The sequence below is a fragment of the Panthera tigris genome, chromosome B4, assembly GCF_018350195.1.
Source record: "Panthera tigris isolate Pti1 chromosome B4, P.tigris_Pti1_mat1.1, whole genome shotgun sequence".
Classification (NCBI taxonomy): domain Eukaryota; kingdom Metazoa; phylum Chordata; class Mammalia; order Carnivora; family Felidae; genus Panthera; species Panthera tigris.
Genome location: NC_056666.1, coordinates 86,776,035 through 86,799,965, shown reverse-complemented (window position 1 = coordinate 86,799,965; position 23,931 = coordinate 86,776,035). Strand labels below are relative to the sequence as shown.

The 23,931-nt window shown below is 35.2% G+C and overlaps 1 protein-coding gene across 4 annotated transcripts in view; it reads left to right on the top strand.

Moving 5' to 3' along the window:
- The window catches only part of TAFA2 (TAFA chemokine like family member 2), a 507,481-nt gene that overhangs the window by 339,735 nt on the left and 143,815 nt on the right, over nt 1-23,931 (top strand). For 3 of the 4 annotated variants that reach the window (XM_015543129.2, XM_042992654.1, XM_042992655.1), the window contains one exon: nt 2,712-2,818. In XM_015543129.2, the coding sequence (XP_015398615.1) occupies nt 2,713-2,818 (106 nt within the window). In that variant the 5' untranslated portion in view covers nt 2,712. Of the gene's footprint in view, nt 1-299; nt 370-2,711; nt 2,819-23,931 lie in introns of those variants that run through there. The other variant, XM_042992656.1, reaches the window with a different exon arrangement.

Sequence of the window (23,931 nt, the reverse complement as noted above, 5' to 3'; positions counted from 1 at the left end):
CACTACAGATTTGGTCATGAAAAAGGCAGAGAGCTTGTCTTCAATTCCAGAGGGTGACAGTGTTGGCAGTAATAAATCCAGCTAAGAGAGAAATTTGGGTGGTGTGAACTGCAATACTGTAGTAGGGATGAAAATAAGTGTATACATTTAAGAAATACTCAGGAAGTAGTACTGACCGAAGATGATAATTGACTGGAGGGGATGGAGGGGGTGTGAGAGGGAGAAGGAAGGGGTCTTTATACATCTCCACATGTTGCATTGCATTCCCCTTCCTTTCTTAGTTTGACAGCCTGGTGACTTTGTGGGTGTTTCTGTTTCCATATGTCCAGTTACCAGTCTGACCAGCTGTCAGTTCTGTCATCCCATTTGGTGAGTGCACAATGGTATGGAAAATACAAATGGGTCATTGACCTTGTAGCAGAGGCCATTTGCTATGGGAAAGCTATTATCAAGAATTATGCTAAGCAGCTCTTCTTGTCAGATGAGTTTTGCTAAACTGTTCATTCAGTTATATGATATGCAGTACAGTAAGATTGCAGGGATCGGGTGTGTGTGTGGGGGGGGGGGAGGCAGGAGGGCTAAAAAAAATGTTAGAAAAAGTATAGAAAAAGTAGATTCTCAGAACAAAACTCTAGTAGTAAGAGTCCTGAGAGGAAACAAAGGCTACAAAATGGAAGGTGTAGAATGGGTATTTGGTTTACGGAGAGAGAATACAAGACCAGATTATTTCTCCAAGAGGCGTCCTGGGAACACTTGTATCCTGTGTTACTCTGTGGAGAAAGGCTTCTGGAAAATGCTGCACACTCAGATATGCCTCTTACATTTGTTGAATCCCATACACAAACATATATGCCCCCTATGTTTTTCACTAATACTGTATTAACATTCTGTGAAAATTGATGCCTCACAGAATGCCCCAAGGGAAATGCTGGACTAACCAAGTAATTGTTTTATTTGATTTAAAAGTTTACTTATTTATTTATTTTTGCAAACTCCATTGTGTTTATGTACATACACCTTTTACATAGTTGTAATTTCAGTGTAGTTTTTAGAAAACAGCATGTATTTCCATTGCTATCATTGATTATAGTAATTGTTAACATTTATTGAGTACTTATTATCTTCTGTGTATAGTGTATACACAGTGCATACAGCTTTTTCATGCCAAGGAATATTAGCATATATCTATATTAAAATAGATAATAATTCAATTTTAAGGCATTTACCCATATGAAAGACTCCTTTTCAAAATTATACAAAATTATAGCCATCATTGCTACCACTGAATCATATTTTTGGAGATGGAATTTTTGGAAGTAAATATGTGAGAAAAGAGGTAACTTAGAGAATCAAGAGGAAGAAGAATCAAGCTAGGTCAGAAAGTGACCTCATGAACCTTCCCTAGAAATAATGTAAGAATCTGTAGATCAAACAAGAATGGAGTTCAATATAGGACCAGAATCTGAGAAGGCACTAAGTGATGGACATATATTTTATGTCCCTCAGAAATAAATGCAGATGAATTGTATTTTATATCAGTTTCACTCACCCCTTAACAAGGCAGTAATGTAAGGAATTTAGAATTAGGCATTTCTGGTTTGAATGTTTATTCTATCATTAAATATGAGCTTAGGCAAATTTCTAAATTTCATCTTTGAAATGGCAATGGACGTACCAATATCCCAAATTTGTTGTGAAGAATGACTGAAATAATGTCATAGAAAGTTAGAGAAAGTAGGTGCTGAACTTTTATTATAGGTGGCTATTATTTTATTAGAACATCGCTTTCCTGAGTTTTGTGCATTCAACTTGAAAGTGTTTGCTTGGGGGGCACCTGGGTGACTCAGTCAGTTAAGTGTCTGACTTTGGCTCAGAACATGATCTCAAGGTTCATGAGTTCGAGCCCCGCATTGGGCTCTGTGCTGACAACTCAGAGCGTGGAGTCTGCTTCAGATTCAACTCAGAGCGTGGAGTCTGCTTCAGATTCTGTGTCTCTCTCTCTCTCTGCTCCTCCCCCACTTGTACTCTATCTCTGTCTCCCAAAAATGAATAAACGTTAAAAAAAATAATAAAATTTAGTTTGCTTGGTATTTTTCATTCTGCTTTTCCATTTCTCTCCTGCTTCTGATAAAGTGCAGAATGGTGGATTCCAACAATATTAAAACATCTGTGTGTCTCTAATGGTAGCATTGTAAGAAGTTGTACCAGGTGACTTTTTTTTTTTTAAAGCACATTAGGAATAATAGATTTGAAATGAGTTTATTCTGGGCAGGAATTCATCTCACACATTTTATCTAAACTGTTTACTCTGACCATTTGACTTGGCATTGAAGAAGGAATCTTTTAGGGAAAAAAGTAAGATAAGTCACTTATTTATTCAAACAACTATGCCTCGGATTTTGTGAATAAGTTAATCTATATTTATATGGAGAAAAATGGTAATGTTTCCCAGTTGATTTAGGCTATTGTTAAGTGAATGAAGACTGACTGAGATAGGGCCTCTCTTATCTCTTTCATCATATCAAGGTAGTTTGTTTGGAATACTTTTATTTTTCTTTTCAGAGTTTATATACAGTAAACAGCTTTCCAAATACAATAAATGCAATTTTCAGGTGTTCAGGTGTCATGAAAGCTTTAAATGTAGCACAATTATAATGGAAAAACAGTGATTTCATATGCTTAGGGTTTTTATTATTGTTTTTTACTTGCAGGATGAGTAAGAGATACTTACAGAAAGCCACAAAAGGAAAGCTGCTCATAATAATATTTATTGTGACCTTGTGGGGGAAAGTTGTGTCCAGTGCAAACCATCATAAAGGTAAGCTCTTCTGATTTTTTTTCCCTCAGCTCTCTGTAGAAAGTGACTTCCTTTAACCCAGACTGTCCTGTTCTATCTTCACTGGTCTGTTAGTTTTACTGGGTATGGGTCCTTCCTGGTCATTCTCTTTAAGTAAAAATGCAGAGAGAGTTATCCTTGATATGGCTTTGTTAGGGGAAGCATGATTGCTTAAATGTTTCTAGGGTTATTGCCATTTCTGCAAAGAGTTCAAAGAGTTCGGAATTTTGGCTCTGCCTTTCTGCCGTCATTTCCATTTTGAAGGTATTGATGTTAAAATGTTTAGTTGACATGTAATAAACATGAATTTCAAATTGCAGTCATCCTGGTAATGAAAGGATCTGTATCTTAATATACATATATAATATATATGTAAATATGTATGTATGTGTATATATATATATGCACATATATATATGTATATATATATATATGTAAATTTCCCCTCAGTGCTTTTTATGGATCATATTTCTTGATGCCAGAGTACCTCTTTCACCACCTTTTGGACTCTATCCCTAGTATGATATTCAGCAGGCTCAATTCAGGACAGAGTGAGAATGTTTGTTTTAAACATATGTGTTAAGCCTGACAGCTCAGGACCTTTCTGTTCTCTTTCCTGAGCATAAGACTCAGTATATGAATAACTACCTTTTCAAAATGAATTAAAATGGGGCTATTTCTGAACTGTCCCTACCATAATCAAGTATTCATAACCTGAATAGTCAATTCAGATTTTTCTGTGAAATATGATTTTACAATTCAATTTTCAGTCCTCTGTAAAGTCTAGAGATGAGCAACATTTAAATTTTATTTTGAAGGGGAGAGGGAGTTAAGAGTGCCTTGAATTCTGTAACACTTAAATTAGTTACACATGTGCACTTCATTAGCATCACATGGAACATTAACACCAGGGAGAGGAGGGATGTGTTGTGAGAGGTATGCCTCTTGGACAAAATCTTTACCCCCATGTTTAAAACCAAAAAGAGACATCTTTCAAAATAAGAGAGTTTTATGAAGCAGCCCTTCATATTTTATAATCCTGTTTTCACCCCACAGTGTGTGTGGCAGTGTATACATATAATATTAATTATATCATGTCTTTTTTAGAATTTCCTTCTTTGTTTAATACAGCATACTGATCCACAAATCAAACTTTAAATGGTCTTTGATAATTGTTATTAGTGTAAAATTAAAAAGATGGCGAGAAGGACGTTATTCCCCATGCCTCCAATTGGCAACAATGGACCAAATCTAAGGACAAAGTAGTGTTAATTACTCACCTCTTTTTTTTTTTTTTTTCCTTTTGAGAGACAGAGTCAGAGCAGGAACAGGTGAGGGGCAGAGAGAGAGGTAGACACAGAATCTGAAGGAGACTCTAGGCTTGAACCCACGAACTGTGAGATCATGACCTGAGCTGAAGTCTGACACCTGACTGAGCCACCCAGGCACCCGAAATACTCACCTTTTAATAAGACTTGCAAACTACTAGGGCCGAACCCCCTGCCTTCGCATAACAGGAGAAGACACACCATTCCTTCTGTGATGGGTGGTCACCCCAGTTCCCTTTCCCAGCCGATAAAAGAAGAATTGAGAGAAGTTGGGTGGAGGACGGTTATAGGAATGGTCGGTGTTACTCTTGTGAAGCAAAGGTTTGTGATAAAGAAGCTTTCTCAGCTCAAAGCCAAGTGATAGGATCCATGCAAAGTGCCCCTTTTGTTTTAAACTAATTTACATTTAAAATAGTAAGTATGAGGTATATGTAAGTCATGTATATAAAATGAATATGTGGTTCATGCTCACCACCCAGTTAAGAAATGTAGTATTTCTAATACTCTGTGGCTATGTCTGCCACTCTGATTGCATTCCTTTGCCTCTTAGATCCCCAGATAATCACTATTCTTAAATTTTGTGGTTATAATTTTGCATTTATTTCTAATTTCTAATTTCAAATTTCAAATTTCTAATTTGGATGTCTTTACATCCAAATGACATATTCCTTAATTTTGGCTGTTATTGAATTTGCATAATAGTATTATATTGTATTCTTCTGCACTTTGCCCAATAAGTATTTGTGGCATTAATTATGGGTGATGGCATATAGCTCTGGTTTATTCATTTTTTACTATTGCTGTGTATTTTTTTGTATAAAGTCACCACAATTAATATATTTATATTCTCGTACATGAACATTTGGTATTCTATTTTCTTGCCATTATGAACAATGCTTCTATACATATCTGCATACTTCTGGTGCACGTGTGCGAGAGTTTCTCAGAACACATTCTGAGGAACAGAAATGCTGGTTCTCACGGCATGCATATCTTCAGACTTACCGGATGATGCCAAATGGTTTTCCAAAGCGTTAGTGCTAATAAGGTAGTTCAGGGCATATTTTCTTACTATCTTTGTAACCCTCTGTGTCTGTATGTATATCTCCTCTTTCTATGTGACTAGTGCTCAGTGTGTCTTCTCTCTTTTCTTGATTGAGGAAACCAGAACTGGTCAATTTTATTCATTTTCAAATGATCCTGTCCTTTGTGTATCTTCTTATATGTCATTACTTTCTGCTCTTATCTTTATAGCTTCATTAATTGTATTTATTTTTATTTATATAACAATCACTTAAACTCAGTATAGGGTGGGTATTTGTGGGAAAGTGAAACTTTCTGGAGTTCTCAGTGCTCCAATAAAAAGTCCCAGCCTCCTGAGATATATCACACCTAGAGTTAATTATATAGTTAATTGCTTTGATTCAAAAGAATGATAAAATTCCTCTTGTCCCCTCAAGTGAAATAAATGGTTAACAGCTTGGATTAGGTCCCTAGATTAAGCTCTCAAGGTGTCAGAAAGATTAGGGCCACTACCTTTCTAAGTATGAAACTCAGATCTTGGAGACCCCTGAGGTTTCTTTGACCCTTAGAAAGATGTATTTACATTCAAAAGATTAGAGTGAGAACCTAGGATCCTTTCCAACCCATCTCAAAGCAGCAAAAGATTTTTTTTTTTTCCTTTCAGGATGGGAGAGGATGACTGTCTCTCCTGTATATAAGTGATGAAAAGCCCATTCTTCTCTCATTCACCTGTAAAGTATTCAGCTATTTGTGTAGGACATTTGAGCTGTTTTTCATCATGAGTAAGGCTTGGGGCACAACAGGCCAATATACTTATTTATTGGGAGATAATCATAATATCTATATCTGAATCTATATCCGATTCAGAGCACCTTGTATAAACATTCAAGAGAAAAGTTAGATGAATATTAAAAACTCAACAGCACTATTCTAAGAGCTTTACAGATACTCATTTAATCCTCATAACAATCTCTGAAGTATGAAATATTATTAAACCCACTTTACAGATCAGAAATTAGCAAATGAAGGTTAAATACTTTGTCCCCTAGTGGCTAGTTAGTAACTAGGAGGCAGGATTTAAATCTAGGCAGTCTTGCTCCATATAACCATGATATATACCTAGTAGTGAATTTCTTTTTACACTATTTGTGGTTTGGTTGACTTTCTGAATCTGTGGATTGGTGTCTTCCATGAACTTTGAAAATATTTCAGGCATTATCTCATCAAATATTTCTTCTACACCACCATCTCTACTAAACTAGAGATTTTTACTAGTTATATGTATGTCAGCTTTCTCATAGTGTCCTCTGTGTATCTCAACCTTTGTATTTTCCACCTTTAAGTCTCTCAGTACTATATTTTGGGGTATTTATTCACATCTTCCTGCCACACTAGTTCTTTGTTCTCCTCAATCTAATCTCTCTTTAATCCATATATTGAGTTTTAGTTTCATCTACTATATGCTATTCAAGATTATTTTTTTTTTCCTTTTGGTGAAATTGACTTTTGATATTGATATATTTTTGTTGTCATTCATGTTTGCATTTCCTCTTTTTATGAATTTTATATAATATATGTTTTGTATATATCATATATGTTTTAAAGTATATATAGTTATATGTATTTATATACAGACAATATATAGAGAATATATTATATGTTGTATACATACAACATATAATATATACAGAATATATTGTATATATAATACATGTTTTGTGTATATCATATATATGTTTTATATTTGAGTTGATTCTCTTTTCTAAAATTTTTGTGTCTTTTTCTTGGTGAATCTCACTCATGATATGTATTATAAAGTTTTGTGATTTGAAAAAAAAATTATGAACTAATGTTCATTGAAACCATGTTTGTGAGAATCTTTAAGGCCTGTGCTTAGGATGCATTCTTTCAGATGATTTGCGTATTACCCTATGTCCTAGGTATGGTTCTCCAGAAGCAGAGCCAAGTCGGGAATTCTTGTTTATGTGATTTATTAAAAGAGTGCTCTCAGGAGGAGAGCAAGGGAAGCAGGATAGAGCAGGAAATAAAGGCTAAATACAAATACAGTGTCAGCTGGAGAATAGCCTGGTCAGGTCCTTTGAAGGTGCTCTGAAACATGAATTGCTCCAGAGTTGGCCTCTCCTTGAGATAAGATAGACAGCCTCGTCCACCCTTGTGTCTACTAGTAATTGTCTAGTCAAGTCTGTTGATTGCCTTCCTGGGGAAGTGGCTCTTCTTTTGCAGAGGGTAAACCTCTGAAGAAGGGAAGAGCTGAGAACATTCTGCTAACATTCTGCTCACATTCTGCTCACATTCACAGCAAATGTAGGAAAGGTGCACAGCTGACAAAAAAGAATCTTGGTAACATTGCACCATCTGTATTCCATTACTGTCCATTTTTCATAGCCCTCAGATCCACTTGCTGCTTATATAAGTTCACTTCATCCAGGCAAAGTTTATCAAATTGGTCACAGTTGGTTGCAATTTCTAAGAAAAGGTACTTGATAATACAGTTGGTACCAAGGCCATTACTGATACTCATGATCTGTCCAGCCCCCTAGCCATTTAGGTTTCACTTTCCTTTAGCCAGCACTTCTCATCAGGTAGGCTTGCTTGATGTTTTACCCAGACCTAATACCTGAGGATTCTGAGCCCTAGATTATCATGTTCTTAATGCTATGGTTGTACTTACAAGTTTATAGTTATAACTGACATGAAGATGCCAAAAAATGGCCCAGTGAATCATCCGAGAGCCTAACATACTCGTTTCTGTACTTCCTCTTTCCATTCATAGCAACTACCCTCTTCCTCATGGTCATCAGGGTCATTTGCCACATCAATATTATTAACTCCTTTCTTTCTTGTTGGTCTATGCGGTTTACCAGGAAGCAGCTGTAGCTTTGTGTTCAGCTGAACTCCTACTGTTTCCCCTGGTAAAAGTATCCCCTTTCTGGGAACCAGTACTCCTAAACTTATAGAGTCTATCGGTAGTTTTCATAAGAGTATTAAGTTATGGTAATTCCAATGGGATATTTGTTTTACTCAGTAATTTTCATGTACCTACAATAAGGGCTGAGAATATATCAGTACATAAAAGAGGCAAAAATTTTTGTCTTTATGGAACTTTTGTCCTAGAGGTAGGAAAACAGATAATAAAGAGAAAAATAAAATAGTTTTATCATGTAAGTGCTATGGAAAAAATAAAAGAAGAAAGGTATAAGAAGTGTTCAAGAGGGATTGTAATTTTAAATAAAGCCTTTGGGTAAGACTTAAAGTTTCCACTAGAGCCAGCCACAGAAATATCTAGGGGAAAGGTGTTGCAGGCAAAGCAGCAATAAACATGAATGGTTTCAAGTAGGAGCATGCTTGGAGACAGTGAGGAGGATGATATGCATAGAGGAAAGTATGTAAGAAAGATAGTGGTAGGAGATTAGGTCACTACAGAACAGGTAAATGGAGAAGATGAAAGAATGGAACAAATAACTCTAAAATATCAGTGCCATAGCATTGTGCTCTCAAGAGCAACCAAATGGAGAATTGTGTTACTCTGTTTTCTGAACACGACGTAGGAACACTAGAAATCCAGAGCATTTGGGTTTGAAAAATGAGATATCTAAAAATCAGAAAATGTCACCAACTTAGTAAAATATTCTGAGCTTTGGGAACTAAAAGTCCCTCACACACAGATAAATAAGTTTATTGCTCGAACTGCCGTGGAGATTCAGTCCTGAATTCTCATGATTGTACTGAGCTGGGCACTTTGGGAAGGGATGGTGATTAACTCAGAGCATTGTGACAGCCAGTCAGAAAGCATAAGCAGTATTTCCCCCTTGGAAGCAATTACATTAGGTCCAGCTTCAGATATTAGGGATCAGAGAGGAAACATTTCAGTTTAGGACTCAAAGTTCCCTACAGAAAAATATAGTCATTAATCTTAGGAGGCTAATACATTTTCTAGCCTTTTCTTCCTCTACCCATCATGTCCAAACTAAATCTAAAGAAAATGAGTCATCACAGGATATTTGGGTTGGAAAAAGGATCTGTATTAGTGTAAAAGAAATACACACAGTTGAGTTATATACAAAAAAAAATCAAAATTCCTTAGCTAAGATTTAATATATATTATCCTCATTGTCATACAAAGTAATTACTAATCTGAGTTGAGACTTTTGATTAAATGGAATTTTTTCCAAAGGAAAAAAAAATTAAAATTCAGATGATTTTTAGTTCAAAGCTTGGAAGAGAGAGCTGTCATTTAATTTTTGTTTTTTGGTAGCTCTTTATTTCTTTGTTGGTTTATTTTCATAGTTTATTTATTTATCTAACCAATGACCCAGTAAACAAAATCTATATTGAGGGCCTGTTAATGTATATTGAGATTGTTAATCTATTTTGAGGATCGAGTTTTAGATCAAGTTCTGGAGATATAAAAGTGAGCAAAATGGTGCAGTGTAGGAAATATAGTCCATAGTATTGTAATAGCATTATATGGTAACAGATGGTAGCTACACTTGTCGTGAGCACAGCATAACATATGAACTTATCAAATCACTGTGTTGTACACCTGAAACTAATGTAACCTTGTGTTTTGACTATACTTCAATAAAAATAAAAGTGAACAAAATAGACATGACCCACGTGCTATGAAGCTTATAGTCAGAGAAGAAAACATTAATCTGATAATCAGACAAATATTTAATTAAAATGGTATAAGAGTATTATAAAAATAAAATTTCAGGATAAGAGTATCTAAACTGTAAAATGGTGGAGGGTGATCAGGGAAGTCTTTTCTAGAGAAGAGACCTTTGAGCTGAGTTTTGAATGGGGAGTGGGAATTAAGTAGGCACAGGGTGGGGCATCCAGGCCAGAGTAGCAGCCTGTGCGAGGTGCTGAGATATGAAGGAACAAAATGCTCTGGAGCTGAGAAGACTGCTGCGTCTGCAGAGAAAATAAGCAAGGAGGTTAGTGGCATTCAGTCAGCTTGGCAAGGTGGCTGGTGTAGCTCCTTTGAGGCCATATTCAGAATGCTGGTTTTCTAACAGTTAAAATTGATCCAATTTAGCTATGATATTAATAGATTCTCTTGGGCTGGTTTTCACCTGACTATGATGTATACCAAAGTTTAGGAATCCTGATTTATAATTCAACATCCATTCATGATAAAAAATCTCAACAAAGTGGGTTAAGAGGGCACATAACTCAAATAATAAAGGCCATATGAAAAACCCTCAGCTAACATCATACTCAGTGGTGAAAAACTGAGATCAAGACCAAGACAAGGATGTCCACTCTCACCATTTTTATTGTATATGGTACTTAAAGTCCTAGCCACAGCAATTAGATAAGAAAAAAAATAAGATAAGAAAAAGATAAGAAAAAGAAATAAGAGGCATCTGTATTGGTAAGGAAGCAGTTAAGCTGTCACTATTTGGAGATGACATAATATTATCCCTAGAAAACCCTGAAGACTCCATCAAAAAACAAAACAAGCAAACAAACACAAATTCTTAGAAGTAATAAATACAGTAAAATTGCAGAATACAAAAATAATGCCCACTAACTGATAGAGTGTCTATACACTAAGAGAAATTAAGAAAACATTTCCATTTACAGCGCCACCAAAAAGAATAAAATACCTAGGAACAGACTTAACAAGGGAGATGAAAGACTTGTACTCTGAAAACTATAAAATATTGATACAATTCAGTGTTGTAAGGATCTTGTTTGTGGAAACAATTGGATTAATGTTCCCATAGAAAGAAAAGTGGCCAGAACATAAAACTGACCTAATTCTGAACTTTTAACAACGTATTTAATTATTTTATTTAATTTTCAGAGTAATACATGTTCATTTGAGAAATTTTGGTAACGAAGAGAAATATCAAGAAGACCAAAAGGGTTACCTATAATCCTTTCGCATGGTAATTATTAGATGTCATTTGGGCGTATTTTCATCTGGTTTAATTTATGAGCATATTAAAATGTCTGAGAGCTTGATGTTCATTCATTTATTTATTCACACATTTATTGACATGGACATAGGTAAGTGAGAGACTGAAGTGCCCTGAGCTGGTGATTCTGTTTTAAACTATGAAGACAGAGGTGTTGTCTTCCTGGAGTTTATCCTTCCATGTCCTGGTATTTTTCTTCTTTTATTTTAAGATACCTCATACATACAGAATAAAACATGTATGTACACTTGCAAGAATAATTATAAAGTAAACAACTGGGCAACCATCAACCAGGACGAGAAATAGAATATTGTCATCCTCTCACAGCTCCTTATGCCTCACCCTTGTTATAACCCCTCCTCTTACAGATGTACTCCTTTCCTGACTTTTTCCCCCTAAACAACAGAACATAATTTTGTGTGATTTTTAATTTTGTAAAAGTGGAATCCTATTATGGACATTTTTTAAGTGTTATTTATTGCTTGCCCTCAAGATTTTCTCTAGAGATTCATCTATGCTGTGACATAGGATTCCACTATATGAATATACTGTTATGTGTTTACTTCTTTTATGATTGATGGACATTTGGGTCTTTCAAGTTGTTGGTTGTTTTTTAACAACACTGCAATAGACTTTATTGTACATGTATTTTGCTTTACATGTAAAAAATTTCCCCAGGATATATTTCTAAGATAAGAAATTTATGACTCATCTGATAACTGCATATTTAACATTCCCCTCCCCCCCACTTTGTATAATTAACAGTAAATGATGTGTATTAACTTATATATCTAAACACCATTCATAAACACAAATATTATCTGGGGCTTAAGAAAACATAATAATGTACTCTAAATTCCTTTGGTAAATTACTTCTCTCTAGTCTTAGATTTCTTTGGGACTTTTTTGTTTGTTCATACTAATATAAAATTTTTGTGCAATAATCATTTACATGTAATACTAACTCATTAAATTTATTAATAAATTTTGTTCATATTCATTTCTTTACATAGTTAACACTAATGACAATTTCTGAGGTCAAAAAGAATGAAACAGGTTTGTATCATTCAATGTTCACTCTGGAATGAGGAGATCATACTAGGGTATTTAAAAATAGGGAATTGGCTACAAAAGTATTGAAAGGGTGGGAAAAGGAAACAAGGAGGGTGATACTACTCCCTAGACATTGGTAACTGCAGAAAGCCATTCCTGCCTCTAGAGGTGGAAGAGCAAAAAAACAAAAACAAAACAAAACCCCCCCAAACGCAGTGTTACCCAGAGCTCCTGAATGTATTTCCTGTCGATGTTGCTGAAACACTGGTACTGCTTTAGGAATCACTTCCAATGCCACTGAGTAGGAAGCCTGCACCAATTCTGATGCTGCCAGACACACTCCACTAATGCTGCCAAAGCCCACAGGCATCTACATGATCCTTCCTTAGCACTTCTGAAGCCAGAAACAGGAAAAAAAAATAGATGGCTCTTTGTTCTTCCAGTCTCCCTTTCTTATGAGAACCTTCGTCTGAGAAACAGACTCCAAGATGGAATTCAATGTGCAAGAAATTTATTGGGGGAGACACTTTTGAAGTACAAAGCGGGCAGGAGCAGGAGTAGATGGAGGCAAGCCTTCAGAGCATGAGGAAGTTCTGACCCCTGTGCAAGAAGAGAAGAAAAGAAGGAAGGTTGAGGAGGAGGAGCCTCAAACTTCAGCACAGTTTTGAAAACATCTTAGGCAAACTTGGAATCCTTAAGCAAAGGTTACCCTTTGGAGAGAGTCCCATTATGTGCTATAGAATTCTTGTCATGCTCAGCCACTGGTAGCAGCTCAGGGAATGTGTGGCCTTGGTGGGAGCCTATAATGGATCTACAGGTGGGACAGGTGGACGTCATAGGTCGACGATGTTCTTTGCAGTGGGTTCTTTTGAGGGAGATCTAAGCACACACCTTATGGCTGTCATACCTTGATGGACAGTATCTAAATGGCAAGGCAATCTGAGAAATCTAATATCTAAGATCCCACTCCCCCTTCAGTACAGAGAGGAACATAGAAAAAATGAATGTTGGAAAAGAAAGTGTCAAATATCTACCACAGGAATATTTATATAGGAATGTATATTATATATGCAGGAATAGTTATATTATCAATTTACTCTGTCTTCCCTCGCAGAGGTATATAAAACTTCTCATCTTACCACTCTGAAAATATTGACTATTAGTTTAAAAAAATCTTTTTTAAATAAAAAGGTCCTGACATAGTTATTCAAGTTTTAGTTAATATTTTTGAGTACTAATGAACGAATACATTTTGAACTCTTCATTTTCTATTATTTGAATTATTCATCGTTTCCTTTGCCAATTCAGTGTTTCTTACTGTTGATCTGTTTGAAAACCTTACATAACTCTTAAAGCTTGATCATGTTCGTTGTGTATTTTCAGTTTATATGCTTTTCAAATTTAATGTTGTTTTCAAATAATGTTTATATTTTTCAGAACATAAAGCATCCTACGCTTGTTGTTGGAGATATTTTGGAAAGTATATAAAAATATAAAGAAATTCTATAACACCTATAATCTTACACATATATCACTATCCTTGAATATTATTCATATAATATCAAGAATATGTTATATCCATAGATTTTTCTTATTATATTGCAAGACTATCTTCATATTTCTTATGAAAATATTTAGCCACACTATATTATTGGGTAGTTAAGCTGTTTATTTTTCTCTGATAAAATAGTTCTTATAATGAACATTTGTATGTTGCTTTTCCCCATATCTGTTAATTATGCTAGATTTTTAGTGATGGAATTATTAGGTCAAATGACTTAAATTTTAAAATATTACTGTGTTTCGACAATGGTATTTTTAACTATAAAATTATTTGTGTTCTTTTTAGAAAAATCTAAAAGAAGCACTGATAAAAATGATCTAATATAGGATGTTTATTAATATTTATTATATGCTAAATGTATGCATATTGCTATATAGTGTCAAGTTGCAAACATCCCAATTTACGTTACCATCAGCAGGGAATTCACACATTCTTGTCAACACCGAGATTTATCGTTCTGTTTAATCTTGGTTGAGTTCATCTTGTTTTCATTTGTAATTCTTAATTACTAAAATGATACACATCTTCATTGATTTATTGATCACTGATATTTTTATTAATGATCTTTTCGTGTATTTTATCTATTATTTTTATTAGATGACCCTGTTTTTCTTTATAGTTTTATGAAAGCTCTTTGTAAAGAACAAATGCTTCGTGTCATGTGACCGGTAGTTTATATTTTGTCTAGTCACTGTGTTAGCACACACTTTGTGTGAGCCCCCAAGCCCCAGTCTATTTCAATCCATACTTCTCCTTTTACTAACTTGGAGGTAATCTTGCTTCTCTTTTTTTGTTGGGGGGTGGGGGGTGGAATATATGGATACTTTTAAGACAGTTTCTTTTACCTTAAATTTTTAAAAAAATGATTATTGCCAATATATATCTAGGTTTAGTTTCTTTCAGTTATGGAGTAAATCTTTCCAAGCTTAGATTTCAGTTTTCGAAGAAAACCTTACTGGGGCACCTGGGTAGCTCAGTCAGTTAAGCGTCGGACTCTTGGTTTCGGCTCAGGTGATGATCTCATGGTTTGTGAGTTTGAGCCCCACATCTGGCTCTCCCCTGATGGTGTGGAGCCTGATGGGGCTTCTCTTGCTCTCTCTCTCTCTCTGGCCCTCCCTTACTCAAGGCACTCTCCCCAAATAAATAAACTTAACAAACAACAAAAACAAAGAACAAAGAAAACCTTACTTTTACTTTGCATTTAATAATGCTTTTGTCTTTTTGTTCTGTTTTATTTTTTCCCTCCTCTCTGTTTCTAGATCCCCTATTGTTTGTCTCTTTGGCCTCCTGGACTTGTCTTCTTCTAGTCTTATATTTTCTGTCTTTTTGCTTTATGTTTTTGTTTTTTTTTCTTTGCGGGGGTGGGGGATATTTTCACCTTTATTTGTCTAAACCTGTGTAAAATTTTATATCTTTTTTATACTTTTAATTTCTATGTGCTATTTTGTTATCTGATGTTCTCCTGCCCCCCATTTGTAAATATTTCTTGTTACATAGTTTTGCTTCTAATATATATATTTTTTCCCTCCTTTGTTACTTTAGTTTCTGTGTTCCATGCTAGAAGCTTTTCTCAAATAACGGATAGTTAATCCCAAACTGTCTGCTCTGGAAACTCTGGGCACGTCACTGGGGCTTATAGAATTTGAGATTCAATTTAAGATGATGTAGGGCTTTCATTGGAGGCCCAGCGATGTCAGTACATTTGAGTTTTCCCTTTTGGACTGGCCAGATTTCTTAGAGAAGAATCCTTTAATCTCTTGGCTGAGAATGTCAGAGAGTTGAAAGGTAAGAGTGGCTGGGGTGAGCAGTTATGTCTCACTTCACCATTCTGTAGTTGATTCAGTAGGGTGCCCGTAACCTCTCCTCTCTCTTGGGTTCCCCTGTCCAGACACTACCTGTGTCTCTTCCCAAATAATAAACCTACAAGCTTTTGCCAGGTTGGCAGGTGGACAGCTGCCTAGTGACATAGAATGATGGAGAGTAACTGGAGATTTAATTGCCTCTCAGACAGCTTTCACCAAGGCTCCTAATTATTGCCTTCAATCCCTCACCCTTTCCACACCTATCTGCTGCTTTCAGTCCCCCATTCTCTGATAATTCTGCACTGCGAGCCTAGAGAGTCTCTTTCCTGAGACCAGGAAATTCATTCTAAAATTTTGTTGCCATTGCCTCCTACTTAGATGCGTCTTTCAGTCCACCCTCTTAAATCAGAACACTAATGATGCTTTAAATTTTCTTTTTTCTGTTTTGTTTTCTTTTACATGTTCTTGTTAGGCTCTCTTTTACATCCACATATCTCTTTTCCAGTTCCAAACTTTTACTCCACATTCTGTTGTTGCAACTCATTTGTCATTCTTGCTTTCATCAAGTCCATTTTTCTCGAATTATATGGAAGTACAAAGCAGGACTTTAAGAGAATTTTTTAAATGTCATATATTTTTACATGATGCTGTGAAACTGGTTTTAGAGTTACTATAATCTCTCCCTTTCATTAAAAAATAACATTCTGCAGCCCTTGTTTTTTTCTTCCTATTTTCTCATCTATTCCTATTTTTTGTCCACTGGGTAGTAGGTCTTGAATTTTCTCTCCTCGTGTGTATCCTGTTAGAATTCTGCTCTTGGAATGTAAGTAAGACATTCTGAAGTTATGGCCAGTTCAGGTACCTGCCTGGTTTCTTCTTAGTGTTTGAGGTAGCCGTTGTGATAGGCACCAGATATATGCGGCTAATTTGGGACTTGGCATGGGCTTTCTTGCTAGAAACACAAGACATTCCCACCTTCTTCTGAAGGCTACTTAGTACCCGTGAAGTCAAGGGAGGGTATCATTATCCTTCTGGTTTTCTTTCTTTTAAAAATTTTTAATCTTTATTTATTTTTGAGAGAGAGAGAGAGCACGAGAGAGAGAGAGCGCGCGCAAGCAGGGGAGGGACACAGAGAGAGGAAGGTACAGAACCTGAAGCAGACTGCAGGCTCTGAGCTGTCAGCCCAGAGCCCAAAGCGGGGCTCGAACTCACAAGCCGTGAAATCATGACCTGAGCCGAAGTCGGATACCCAACTGACTGAGCCACCCAGGCGCCCCTGTCCTTCTGGTTTTTGTTTGGTCTCTCAGAACATCTGTTTAATTCGGAATGCTCAGATGGCATCCTCAACAGCATGCTCCCCATTCCACAGTTGGCACTGCTCATTTGCCAGTTGTTCAGGCCAGAGTCTTCAGCAGTATCTTTGACAGCTTTGTTGCTATTTCTACCCATATCCAATCAGTTGTAAAATCCTGTTAGTTTTCATTCCTAAGAGCCTTTCAGATCTGAATGTTCTCCATCTCCACGGTCTTTGCCTTCTTTGAGCTATTGCAATTCACTTCTCATCCAGTATTTCCTGACTCTAATCTATTATCCACACAACTACTGAAGTGAAATTTAAAAGTAAATGTTTGGTGGGGTACCTGGGTGGATCAGTTGGTTATGCTTCTGAGTCTTGATTTCTGCTCAGGTCATGATCTCACATTTTGGTTCGTGTGTTCAAGCCCCGCATCAGTCTCTCTGTTGTCAGTGCAGATCCTGCTTTGGATCCTCTGTCTCCCTCTCTCTGTCCCTTCCCTGCTTGTGTGTGCACTGCACGTGTGGTCTCTCTTTCAAAAATAAACAAACATTTAAAAAAAGTAAATATTTGGTGATTTTACTTTTTAGGAACTTTAAAAAAAATTTTTTTTAATGTTTATTTATTTCTGAGACAGAGAGAGACAGAGCATGAATGGGGGAGGGTCAGAGAGAGGGAGACACAGAATCTGAAACAGGCTCCAGGCTCTGAGCTGTCAGCACAGAGCCTGACACGGGGCTTGAACTCACGGACCGTGAGATCATGACCTGAGCCAAAGTCGGACACTCAACCGACTGAGCCACCCAGGTACCCCTAGGACCTTGAAGATAAAGTTAAAACTTAGAACACAATTGACAAAGCCCTGTGTGATTTGTCTCTGGTTTTCTTCTTTAGGTACCTTCCCTCTTAGTGTGATCCAAACGCATTCTCTTTTGCAGTTTCTTGAAGGCACTGGGCTCCTTTGTGTGACCTTTGCCTCTGTGTGCCTTTTGCATTTTATTGCCTTATTTGTCTACCTAAATGCAAGCTATTATTCACGTCTGTTATCTCCCCCAGAAAACTTTTCATATCCTTCTAGGTTAGTTTCAAAGGGTCACATAGTATCTTGTACCCTTTATATGTCTTATCTTACATTTAATTGATTATTTGTACAATTTATTTGTTAATGCTTACTTTTCAACTTAGCTATAAGCTCTATGAGGATAGATGCAAGTATATTTCATGTTGAGCATTGCCTGTTCCTAACAGTATCTAGCATAACTAAAATGATAATCTGGTCTCCTCTTTTAAATATGCTCTTAATTTAGATTTCATATTTCAAAACATTGAACAGAAATTTACAAATTTACATAATTATAAAAGAATTTAAGAATTTAATAGTGATACAAGATATCCTTGTTTTTATTTTATTTTTTATTTTAATGGTGGCAGGTCTATACCCTATGACCCAGCAGTAGCACTGCTAGGAATTTACCCAAGGGATACAGGAGTACTGATGCATAGGGGCACTTGTACCCCAATGTTTATAGCAGCACTCTCAACAATAGCCACATTATGGAAAAAGCCTAAATGTCCATCAACTGATGAATGGATAAAGAAATTGTGGTTTATATACACAATGGAGTACTACATGGCAATGAGAAAGAATGAAATATGGCCCTTTGTAGCAACATGGATGGAACTGGAGAGTGTGATGCTAAGTGAAATAAGCCATACAGAGAAAGACAGATACCATATGTTTTCAGTCTTATGTGGATCCTGAGAAACTTAACAGAAACCCATGGGGGAGGGGAAGGAAAAAAAAAGAGGTTAGAGTGGGAGAGAGACAAAGCATGAGAGACTCTTAAAAACTGAGAACAAACTGAGGGTTGATGGGAGGTGGGAGGGAGGGGAGGGTAGGTGATGGGTATTGAAGAGGGCATCTTTCAGGATGAGCACTGGGTGTTGTATGGAAACCAATTTAACAATAAATTTCATATATTAAAAAAAAGACTGGATAATATTCCATTGGAAAAAAAATATTGGTGGCAGGTCTAGTGTTTCAGCATTAAGTATAATGTTGACTTTAAAAAAAAAGTTCAAAAATTACATTTAAGAAATCTTTTTCTCTTTTTATTTTAAGTTATTGGGTTTTGGTTTTGGTTCAGAATGTATTTGAAAGTATAGAATTAGAGAAATTCTGAATATTTAAAGCTAAAAAATGGATAATCCTATTATTTCTAGTATGACGTGAACTACATTATTTATTTGGGCAATGAAAGGAATATTCTTTCACAGTCTCATGCATTCAAGAATTTTTTTTTATAATAAACCTAAAGTAGAACAGGTCTACTATGAGGAGACTAGATCTTACTATTTCAGGAAGTACAATATAGTTTTTTTGGTATTGGTAGGTTCGATAGTCACTGAGTAAAGGTATATATCATTGTTGTGTAGTTCCATGCTTAAAAAAAGATAAACATCATAAAGCATTTATTCTTTTTTTGATTGTGAACAATTCATTAGGTGAAAAATATTTAGTTATTTTCAGGCATATACTGGACATTGTGTAGCCATCAAAAAGCATTCCATAAATTATTTGGGGAAATTTAATGTATTCCTATGATTGATTTGCCTTGTGTAGCAACAATCAAAAGAAGTCAAAGACATCTTGAATTAGTTTAACTTAGAATTTGCTAGTCCTTGTTTACTTAGAGGAGTGTTTCTCAATTGTTTTCTCATTTTTGCACTCTAAGGAGTTTTTAGATTCCCCCCCCCCAATTGATCCCCACTCTTTTAAGATTTTAATACCACAGATATACTGTATATCTGATTGTGTGCTGCATATATATCTGTGACTTATAGTTAGGGGGTAAGATTTTTTTCTCATGAATCAATTTTCACCCTTGTTGAAAATGCATGACCCAGAGTTAGTCAATTTTTGTTAGTGTGCTATCTGTTTCACAGTACTCTTCTCCTGTCATTAATCATCATTTATCAAAGTCCCCAATAACATATTGACATAATAGACCTTAAGGATTTGGAGGAGCTAATATCACCTAGCAGATCAATAATCTACATTTTAATGAGTTCGTATGACAACATATTTGAGGGAAAAAGTTCTTTCATATATCATATGATTTATTTTATTCATGTCTTTTTCATGAGTGTGATAAGAAAAAATGCTGGCCTATTGAAGTACTAAAATTTTTGTTCAGTCACATCAGCCTTCTAACCTTAGTGCTGTGAACACGTTTCTTATCAGATTATCAAACCATACTGTTCTATAATTTTTACAATAATATATGTTATTGGGCCACTGAGAAATATTCTTAGTATTTTCTATAGTTTCTACTTTTTCATATTGTGAATATCATGTCTGTATCACTGACACATTGGATGCCTGGATAATAGGAAGTCATTTACTTAGTAATTTGTCTAGTCATGATATTTGGATGTTAATAAAATAAAATAAACAGGACACAAGACAAGATATTAAATTACCAAACAATGACTACTTAGCTGATCACTCATGATGAACATGTCTACTTTTCCAAATAAATTGTTTATAAGTTCACAATGACTGTGGGAGACTGTATTTGTAGGATAAACAGATTGAAAAACTAATTTTAAAAGGTAATATACGTATCTGATGACAGTAGTAAAAAGAGAAAAAAACTTGAGTCAAGAGAATTTAGGGTTTAAGCTGAATTTCCTTGAATAAAACATATCATCTCTGAAATTTTAATTTCTTTATCCATAAATTGGAATAATAGGTGCTTATTTTTCTATATCCTATACTGGATTGATAGATAAAAAATGATAATGTGTGTGATATTTCTTTTAAAGGGCCGTAAAATGTAAGTTATAGTTTTTACTAGATGTCTAATTTAAATTTTACTGATACTTTTATAAGTATTGATTATTTTGAAAGGCATTTCTTGGGAAATAAAATTAAAGTGTAAGTCATATAGGGAACATTTTCTTTCCCTTTTGAATATGGCACATAAAATGATCAGTCCCTTAATTATTTGCATATACATGAAATTAATATGCTTTTGCAAATATATACCTGTGGGGGTATTTTGAGGAAACCGAGTGTTACCTGTTAGTAGAGTGTTACATGTTGTTTTGTAATGTATTTTCAAGTTATAACTAGTTCACTGGAAGATTCATGTTGAGAAAATTAATTGAAAATTTTACCTGAATTGAACCAAACTGCATTAAAAAAGAAATGAAAATCAACTATAGATAAACGTGACAGCTTCACTAATAGAGGATCCATGGAGAAAATATGTTATTAGGTTATTTGTGTAGTAGTTTTAGCTTATGTGTTTTTTTCTAACTTTGCAAATGTCTTATCTCAGTACAGATGTTACCTAAGTAAAATCACCTTTACTGTTGTATTTGTTTCCTCACAAAAATATGCTGCTCTAACATTGATATGAAACCCTGTAGCAAATACTCCTCCAGAATGCTGGTGCCCACTAGACATTTAGATCGAAGACAGATGAAGCACTTTTTTTCTTTGCAATTTATATATTTCTAAAATTTATGTTAAATGAACTTTGTAAATGAGACCATTTAAAAAAAACACTGAAGAAATTTCACCTTTCTAGGTAAATCATATTAACATATAATTATATCCCAAAGTATTTCTCTTACACATTTTACATATAATGTGTTTTTTCAAAGTAATTTATACTAATCAGCTCTTTGAAAACAATTAAGTTTCAGAAATAAAATCAAATTCTGATTGTCTTTTTTTTTTCCCTTCCAAGCATTCGTTCGTTCATTCATTCAGAAACATGGGTTGAGCACTCATCATATGTCACATACTGCTTAGGCTCTAGGAGATCATCACAATGAATTAGATCATTGTGCTCTCAAGGAACTCATCAACTAAAAGAAAAGCACATTTGTGAAATGAAAGTATGAACACCATGAGTGTTTAATAAAATCTTACCGTTCACAGATAAGGACAAAGCATGTTCACGTGTATATAATAACAACAGCAGAAGAACTGATAGAGGCAAGTTCATATTAATGTTGAAAAGTGCAAAAAGTACCAAAAAAAGTTACTAAAAAGTGCAAAAATCTGTCAGCCTTAGAGTGTCCATGTAGGTAGGAGATGGCTGATGTGTTAATGGATGAGTAAAGGACTTGTATGGGAGGTAACACGTAGGTGGTGAGAAGGCAGCTAAGGGAAGGATGAGAAATCCATGTGGGAAGTAAGAAGGAAGGGAGACTAAGCTATGATCACAAAACAACTTGTTTGATGAAACACCCCTGGGAGATGAACTTGAGTCTTCGGTTTTTCCCCAGTAACAGCTTGGATTTTTGAAATTGTAGAACTTTTACCACTTTAACTGAACAGTTGTTCTAATCTCTTTGTGTTTTTATGGAGGACATTAAATATCTCTATCAAAATGTGACTGTCATTCTCAGACCTCTTTGGTCAGGTGGTTGTTTTAGGTTGCAGTTGCATTCTCATTTAACCACAAATCAAGTTTTTATTTTAATTGCAATAATATTCAGGTTATATGAACAAAGACTATAGCTTTAATAAGGTCCACCTTTCTATCATAGAAACATTTAAAACCCGTTATTCATTATGGTTTTCTTACTTGAATTTGTTTCGGGGTTATGATTTTATTTTATCAGACTGAAGAGTTCTCAAATAAGTCATAAACTTCTGTGAAGTTGTCTTTTTAATGAAAATGCTGTATCACCATGGTAGAAGTAGTAGGATGATTCCCACTCATCTTTCAGAAGTAGTTTTGAACTTGAATCTAATCATTAAGAAAATGCTCTTGGAAGTGAGTATGTATATTTGATGAAAAGAAAAGCCCCAAATCCTAATAACTTGAAGAAAGTATGCTAAGGAATATGAGATATAAAGCCACAATAATATTTACAATGCATTAATAAGTATAGAGAAAAGTCTTTCCATCAGACTTGCAATGGAAGTGAGACATGCAAAGACAGAACCTCTGAAGGTACTCTAGGATATTGCTATTGATGATCAGTTCTAGAATTATTTTTCAAGATTCACTTTGTTGTTCTTTAGCTAAAGTTTCATATTTCAAAAAGAGTCTGGACTCCCAATCTGGGCTCTAAATGTATTACTTTATTTCACAATGTAGACTGATAGCACTTTCAATAATATCATGAAAATGAACAAAAGCTTATTTTATATAAGAATTCTGTGGTCAGTTCAACACAGACACGGCATTGTACTGTTAGTGAAGAAATTATGAACTTGTAAAATGGAATTAGGCAACTACCTATTCTGTCAATAGGAACATCCTGGACCCTTACCATATGGTATGTTGTATTTTTTGTATTTTTGTAGAATCTTCTTTTGTGGATCATTCACACGAGTGGTAGTAGCAAAGGGCTTTAGACTTTAGAGTTATCAAATGATTGCTTATGCTTCTTGCACACGCTGGGGAGCTTTAAAATATGAAGTTGTAATTCCAAATGCTGAGATACTCTCTTTGGAAAATAGGTAATCTTTCCAGGGGGATACTGACCTATCTCAACTCTCTAGGGGATTTTTTTAAATGTTTCAAATCTGGCTTCTCTCAAAGCCCTAATACTGATTCCTCATAGGGAACATTCCTGTGCTAAACAAATTCTTCATAAATCAAAGGTTGATCGTCAAGCCACAGCGTCTCATACACTGCAGTGTTTCAAGGTCTCTGTATCATTTTTCTCTGGCCTAAAAAGGCAATGAGAAACTTTGGGCTTGGATATTAGGATCCAGAATTTGCAGGTGACCAAGGTCTTGGGCATATTTGGAGTCTCCATATGCTTTTCCTTTTATCTAGAGATAGTGTCTCTGATTAAACATGGGAACATAGGTAAAAACTATTAATAATGCAAGTGAAAATTTGTGTTACAATTTTTATAGTCTCACTGAATGACTTATGTCACAGTAAAAAAAACTCCTCTGTTGTTGGTAGTGCTATAACTGCTACAGACATGATCAGGCTGGAGCTCTCTCAGACACCAGAGATTTAAAATACTAACTCAACTAATTGCCTTGGAAACTTCTTAGTTTATTATTTGACTTTCTTCTCTTTATGAAATATCTTT